Here is an 8,100-nt window from a genome sequence, read left to right as displayed (position 1 = left end):
CTTCCTGTATTTAGCCATGTTATTACCTGGTTCTTCCTGTATATAGCCATGTTATTACCTGGTACTTCCTGTATTTAGCCATGTTATTACATGGTACTTCCTGTATATAGCCATGTTATTACCTGGTACTCCCTGTATATAGCCATGTTATTACATGGTACTTCCTGTATATAGCCATGTTATTACCTGGTACTCCCTGTGTATAGCCATGTTATTACCTGGTACTCCCTGTATATAGCCATGTTATGACCTGGTACTTCCTGTGTATAGCCATGTTATTACCTGGTACTTCCTGTATATAGCCATGTTATGACCTGGTACTTCCTGTGTATAGCCATGTTATTACATGGTACTTCCTGTATATAGCCATGTTATGACCTGGTACTTCCTGTGTATAGCCATGTTATTACATGGTACTTCCTGTATATAGCCATGTTATTACCTGGTACTTCCTGTGTATAGCCATGTTATTACATGGTACTTCCTGTATATAGCCATGTTATTACCTGGTACTTCCTGTATATAGCCATGTTATTACCTGGTACTTCCTGTATATAGCCATGTTATTACATGGTACTTCCTGTATATAGCCATGCCATTGTTACTCATTGTGTATTTATTATTACTTTTCTATTATTTCTCTCTGTGGTTGTTGGGAACGGCCTGTAATTAAGCATTCCACTGTGTACATCTGTTGTTTATGAAGCATATGAAAAATAAACTTGTATTTCATTTAATAATCTACTGTGGTGGACGTGAATGGATACCAGCACAGACGGCTGACATTTTGGCTCAAAATGTGTCAGTTTCACCCACCATATATCAGAGATCACAGTCCAATATTCAACTCAGTTCTACAGATTGTCTTTTAGGAGCCGTCGTCACTAGAGATCTCTTCACATGAATCACAGGAGAACTGAATGGGGAAGAATACTGCCATAGCACATACTGTTGGCTGACTGTGGATCTATCTCCCAGATGTGTATGGGCCAGGTCAGGGCAGATTCCATACACACACACAGACACACACAGACACACAGATACAGGCCCTCCTCTGCTTGACAGCAGTTTGGAAACACTAATGATTTATAGAGTGAATCACAGAGCAACTGATTATGTGAAAACAGTCAAAGAGAGAAAGACAACACTGATTCTAACTAGGTGGACATAACTTCTCCAGGCACAGTTTAGATTTCACCACTTTATTATTTGGTCAGTGATCTGTGACATTTTAGTCATTTTAGCAGACGCTCTTATCCAGAGCGACTTACAGTAGTGAATGCATACATTTCATACAATTTCATACATTTTTTTCATACATTTTATTTATTTTTATTTTTTTCCTGTGCTGGCCCCCCGTGGGAATCGAACCCACAACCCTGGTGTTGCAAACACCATGCTCTACCAACTGAGCTACAGGGAAGGCTGACGTGACGCCGCAAAGGCCACGGTATCTTATAGCCGGACCGTATGACCACAAGGTGCTGAAGAAGAACGAACTCTGGTCGAAAGGAACCAAAGCAGTGTCTCCGTGTGTGTTCTCTCGTGTTGTTGAATCTAATCCCCAGTGGCACAGCAGTCTGAAACACTGCATCTCAGCGCAAGAGGCGCCACTACAGCCCCTGGTTCGAATCCGGGCTGCATCACATCACGGCCCAGTGATTGGGACGCCCCCATAGGGTGGCGCACAACGGGCCCAGCGTTGGCCAGGGGTTTAGGCCGTCATTGTAAATAATAATTTGTTCTTAACTGACTTGCCTGATTAAATAAAAGGTTAAATAAAAATAACACAAAAATAATAATAATCCAGAACCTGGGACGGAGGGTTGTTTGCGTGTCCCCATCCCTAAATTAACATGAACAGAAAGATGATGCCTCACTGAGCCTTTGTATATAGCCATGTTATGACCTGGTACTTCCTGTATATAGCCATGTTATTACCTGGTACTTCCTGTATATAGCCATGTTATTACCTGGTACTTCCTGTATATAGCCATGTTATTACCTGGTACTTCCTGTATATAACCATGTTATTACCTGGTACTTCCTGTATATAGCCATGTTATTACCTGGTACTTCCTGTATATAGCCATGTTATTACCTGGTACTTCCTGTATATAGCCATGTTATTACCTGGTACTTCCTGTATATAGCCATGTTATTACCTGGTACTTCCTGTATATAGACATGTTATTACCTGGTACTTCCTGTATATAACCATGTTATTACCTGGTACTTCCTGTATATAGCCATGTTATTACATGGTACTTCCTGTATATAGCCAGTACGGTGACATGGAATAACAGGCCAATAGTTATCAGTATGGTGAGGTGGAATAACAAGCCAATAGTTATGGTGAGCTGGAATAACAGGCCAATAGTTATCAAACATAGTTATCAAACATATCCTGCCTGTTTGGCCCTGTCCGGGGGTATCATCGGATGGGGCCACAGTGTCTTCTGATCCCTCCTGTCTCAGCCTCCAGTATTTATGCTGCAGTAGTTTATGTGTCGGGGGGCTAGGGTCAGTCTGTTACATCTGGAGTATTCTCTTGTCTTATCCGGTGTCCTGTGTGAATGTAAATATGCTCTCTCTAATTCTCTCTTTCTTTCTTTCTTTCTTTCTCTCGGAGGACCTGAGCCCTAGGACTACCTGGCATGATGACTCCTTGCTGTCCCCAGTCCACCTGGCCATGCTGCTGCTCCAGTTTCAACTGTTCTGCCTGCGGCTACGGAACCCTGACCTGTTCACCGGACGTGCTTGTTGCACCCTCGACAATTACTATGATTATTATTATTTGACCATGCTGGTCATTTACGAACATTTTAACATCTTGACCATGTTCTGTTATAATATCCACCCGGCACAGCCAGAAGAGGACTGGCCACCCCTCATAGCCTGGTTCCTCTCTAGGTTTCTTCCTAGGTTTTTGGCCTTTCTCAGGAGTTTTTCCTAGGGAGTTTTTCCCAGCCACCGTGCTTCTTTCACATGCATTGCTTGCTGTTTGGGGTTTTAGGCTGGGTTTCTGTACAGCACTTTGAGATTTCAGCTGATGTACGAAGGGCTATATAAATAAATTTGATTTGATTTGATTTGATCAGTATGGTGAGGTGGAATAACAAGCCAATAGTTATGGTGAGCTGGAATAACAGGCCAATAGTTATCAGTATGGTGAGCTGGAATAACAGGCCAGTAGTTATCAGTATGGTGAGCTGGAATAACAGGCCAATAGTTATCAGTATGGTGAGCTGGAATAACAGGCCAATAGTTATCAGTATGGTGAGGTGGAATAACAGGCCAATAGTTATGGTGAGCTGGAATAACAGGCCAATAGTTATCAGTATGGTGAGGTGGAATAACAAGCCAATAGTTATGGTGAGCTGGAATAACAGGCCAATAGTTATCAGTATGGTGAGCTGGAATAACAGGCCAGTAGTTATCAGTATGGTGAGCTGGAATAACAGGCCAATAGTTATCAGTATGGTGAGCTGGAATAACAGGCCAATAGTTATCAGTATGGTGAGCTTGAATAACAGGCCAATAGTTATGGTGAGCTGGAATAACAGGCCAGTAGTTATCAGTATGGTGAGCTGGAATAACAGACCAATAGTTAGTTAGATTAGTGGGATTGATTGATGTGTTTGTACACTGATGTATTGCACCGATGGAGGGCGTGAATTGTAAAGGAACTATTTATAAAGATGAGCCAGTGTTTAGAAAGTGAGCATCTCCGTTTTAACGGACAAGATGATATCACTAACTGGTACATTCACTGGGATTAAAAAAACAAAACACGTCTATATTTCTTCCTGTGTGTGTGTGTGTGTGTGTGTGTGTGTGTGTGTGTGTGTGTGAACACCTAATCTATCATGCATATAATGTATTATTCTAAATAGGCCCAATTTAAATAGTTATATTTGTTATTTTATGTCATGTTATATTATTTGTCACTTCAAATGTTTGCTGCTGTAGATTTGTATTTGTTTCGTTTTTTAGAGGGTGATTTTACAAGGGGTTTATTTTTTGCCTATTCAAAAAAGGAATGTTAAAATCCTAAATATTAATGATTTAATAAAACTATCAGTAGTGTTTGATAAGCGCCATCTACCGACGATAATCTCCCGGAGAGTGTAATCTACCGTGGAGCTAAACGACGTGAGGAGAGATAAGTGTGACAGTGAGACCTGTAGTCTAAAAGTGGTATTCTAGCTTCTTATTGGTATCCAATCGTTTTACTCGACTTGATAATAACCTACTTTCAATCATTAACGCCAAGGGGGGTCCAAGGTCCACTGAGTTGTCCTGAATGAATCCTGTACGGAATGCTGTGGTCTGTGGAATGTAGACTGGTATCCAATGAATTATATAGCCTTATCCTAAATGCACATTCAAAGAAAATGTGGAAAATGAAAATCCCTTTGTGTAAAACACATCAAACCAAAGACGAAATGTTCATATGAGACGATGCTCTTTTATTATATATAAGATGGTTTTGAGGCATTTATCATATAGGTTCATTTTACAATTTAAACATTTTTCTATAACATTGGCAATAGTGTGCTTCCTTTTCCTTAATGTAAAGTCTCTATATCTTAGCATTTGTTTAATAGAATCCAATAAGAGTCTAGAACATTCTAGAACATTTATAGAATCCAAGAAGAGTCTAGAACATTTCTAGAACATGTTATAGAATCCAAGAAGAGTTTAGAACATTTCTAGAACATGTTATAGAATCCAAGAAGAGTCTAGAACATTTCTAGAACATGTTATAGAATCCAAGAAGAGTTTAGAACATTTCTAGAACATGTTATAGAATCCAAGAAGAGTTTAGAACATTTCTAGAACATGTTATAGAATCCAAGAAGAGTTTAGAACATTTCTAGAACATGTTATAGAATCCATGACGTCTCAGCCAGTGGTAAAGTCCAAAGTCTTACTTCACACAGAGAGAAGTCAAAAGGCACTGACGGATGACATCAGGCTTGTAGGAAGGCTGCTCAGGGAAAGCAACAGTTAAGTTAACACTGTGGAGAAGAAGCGAGCTTCAAACAGTATTTCACAGCTAAACCAGTTGATCTTCTTCATGTGAAATCTTCAGACAGAAGACGAGGGCAACAAAACATTGCATAGTTATTACTTTCTTTGAATAATTTTTTTTTTTTTAAAGTTGCTATCTAGAACCCTTTGAAGAACCCTTGTTGATTCCAGGTAGAACCCTTTTTGGTTCCAATTAGAACCGTTTTGGGCTCCATGTAGAACTCTTTTCGCAGAGGGTTCTGCAGTACATGGAACACAAAAGTTTTTTTTTTAACCTGGAACCAAAAATGGTCCTCCTATGGAGACAGCTGAAGAACCCTTTTTGGAACCATTTTATCGAAGAGGAACCCTTTTCACATTTTTTTTAAACATTTTTTAATTTTTTTAATCAATTATACATAAATACAAAAGCTATACTTTTAGTTTATAAAGAGTTTTATTTACACTGAGAGGCGTGTTCAGATTAGTACCCAAACATATGAATGAGATTACAATGTGCTTCATTCGGTTGTATTTTGAAGACATTTACAGCGCACACAACGAACTGCTTGTGCAGAAGCAGGTACCACAGTATTACACGTTTGCAGTCGTTTGCTGTGGCATTTTAATTCAGAGCCATAGATCTCCCCAAAGTGTGAATCCTGACACAGCAGACAGCAGCAGGATATATGTTCTAGCTCTGTACCTTTTTATATGGGCTTTTCTGTCTGAACGGCAATAAATGAAAAACATTCTGATCACCGATCAGATTTTTTTTGCTTTTCAAAAAAATCAAAAAAATAAACAACAAATTTTTTTGGGGGAAAGCTGTGTGCACTTTGCAGTTTAATAATATACTGTAAGCTCTATAAGTCAAATGCACAAATGTTTTAGTTTAGTAAGACAAGAATACGGTATTGAGATGTTAAAACATGAACATCGAGCAGGCTACTGATTATTGTGGAAAATCATGCCCCGATACCTTCAGCTGCACTGATATGTTGTTTTTGCGTGGCTAAACACACAATGTTATATAATAAAACACACACACACACACACACAAAACACAGGTCCACTGTTCAAACGTGGAGAAATGAGCTTATTGTTTTTGTACAGAAGGCACGTATACCTCAGCTGCCCTGTCTCTCCTTAATTAATAAGAAACAAACTGTTGCAGTCACGATCTGTCAGATGAATCTATAGCGCGGTAGGCTATATCCAGCAGACGTCTACAAGTACGTGTTTAATAAAAGTCCAATGTAAAAGCCACATGTAAGTCCGTGTTCACTGGCAGTTGGCCATGGGTTTGAAAGATCCATCGGGAAGTTGTCTGAAGATGCCCCTTAATGTGTCCAGTTCTCGGGTAAGATGTTCCACTCTCTTCCGCAGTCTTTCGTTGTCCGACGCCAGCTCTATCACTTTCTGCTGCGTCTCAACATTACGCATTTTCGCCTTGTCTCTACTCTTCCTCACCGCGACGTTGTTCCTCTCCCGCCTCAACCGGTATTCCGTGCTAGCTTTGTCGACTCGCTTTTTGGATTTACCCCGGTCCCGGTCTCGATCTCGGTCGTCGCGTCCCATCATCTTCATGGATCCAACGGAGGACATGCTGCCATCCCTGTGATGTGGGCTCGGAACGGGAGTCGGTGGAGGCGTCGGGTGTCCCGGTTGGAGATGCATGGTCGTCTGAGCGCAGTGCGCAATCTGGTACTGGAGATGGGATAGGTGCTGCGGGAGATGCTGGTGGGAATGGTGAAAGGTGGGAGGCATGGAATGGCTCATTTCATCTTCTTCTCTGGGCTCTTGTTTTATCGCCACGGGTCTGATTCTCGTCGACTGGGTGTCGTAAATAGGTTCAAGTTTAGATGTGTCCATATACCCGGGGATAGAACCGTAGCCTTGCTGCTGCTGGTGCTGTTGGTGGTGCTGTTGGTGGTGCGCCCCCGAGCCAGAGTTCACCCCGTGGGTGTAGGATTCGTACTCACTGTTCGCCAGCTTGAGTTTCTCTTGCTTCGAACTGTTGTGGAATAGATCAGCCAGGAACTCGTCGTTAAAGGCTGCAGGGTCGATGTAAGCGCTGATATCAATAGAGTTTTCGTTCTCACAAATCTCGCCGAGGTCTCCTCCTGTTCCGGACACGGGTCCAGAAGCGGAGGGGTCTTTGTAGCAGTAGGCGCTTTGCTGACTCTGGGCTAGGCTTGTCATCAGGGGTCGTGGGGCGACCTCATAGAGGTTTGGTTGCTCCATGGAATATCTATAACCCGCCAGACATGGTGAGGAGCTGCGGGAATCCAGCTTGCTCACAGTACCGGAAGAAGCCTCACTGGCTAAAACGAATAAACAGGACACAGCTCCTTCACAGGTGCGCTCTCCACGTATGAAGTGAAATCTCGTAACTCGCCACGAGGAAAGTTATAGGCTAAATGTCTTGAATAAAGCCTAGTGATTCTCCCTGGTACGACTGCTTTCCTCGAGACTATAGTTCAAAAGTACAGTGTTTTTAGCTGCAAGGCTGAACTACTCCACGCTGCTGAACCTCACAACTGTCAAACTACTCTCCTCTCTCCTATATATACAGAGAGTGAAGGGGGCGGCGGCGCAGCATGCAGGGTCCTATTGCGCGCCTTTACGCAGCAGTAGGTTATAGTAGGACTAGACTGGAGATCCAAGGCCAAATCATTTTAGACCTGGAGAATATGTATTGAACATAATAAATGGGATCACTTAAAAATGCTTTTGAAATATGAATAATATATATAATTGCAAAAACATTTGATTTTGACATTATTTTAATATTTTTGGTAACTTGTATAACAAATTGATTTATTTTCTAATATATAATCTCATCCGAACAGTTTCACCCTTTGCATTTGAACACCAAATGTTCCCAGCAGAGTCATGCAACTGCATCATTTCAATATAAAACAAGTTATTTTCATAATTGAGTCCCAAATATTTTACAATAAATATTATTTGGTTATTAAAGTGCTGTTCCATCGACGCTTCTACTAACGGTAAAGCAGATATAAGTGACTTTAATAATATATCTACTATTTAAACATAAGCTATTTCATCATGTATTTA

The 8,100-nt window shown here is 41.0% G+C and overlaps 1 protein-coding gene across 1 annotated transcript; it reads right to left on the bottom strand.

Moving 5' to 3' along the window:
- Positions 1–4,449: 4,449 nt before the first annotated feature.
- Positions 4,450–7,587, bottom strand: LOC115203715 (CCAAT/enhancer-binding protein alpha-like). The gene has a single exon (XM_029768642.1). The coding sequence runs from the start codon at positions 7,261–7,263 to the stop codon at positions 6,301–6,303; it is 963 nt and encodes a 320-aa protein (XP_029624502.1). The 5' UTR covers positions 7,264–7,587; the 3' UTR covers positions 4,450–6,300.
- Positions 7,588–8,100: the final 513 nt, after the last annotated feature.

The sequence above is a fragment of the Salmo trutta genome, chromosome 12 (genome assembly GCF_901001165.1).
Source record: "Salmo trutta chromosome 12, fSalTru1.1, whole genome shotgun sequence".
In the NCBI taxonomy this organism is placed as follows: Eukaryota; Metazoa; Chordata; class Actinopteri; order Salmoniformes; family Salmonidae; genus Salmo; species Salmo trutta.
Note: the sequence above shows the minus strand (reverse complement) of the source record. Positions and strands in the feature narration are given on the sequence as shown.

Coding starts and splice junctions, on each gene's coding strand:
- LOC115203715 (XM_029768642.1), bottom strand. CDS start 7,263: ATGGAGCAACCAAACCTCTATGAGGTCGCCCCACGACCCCTGATGACA.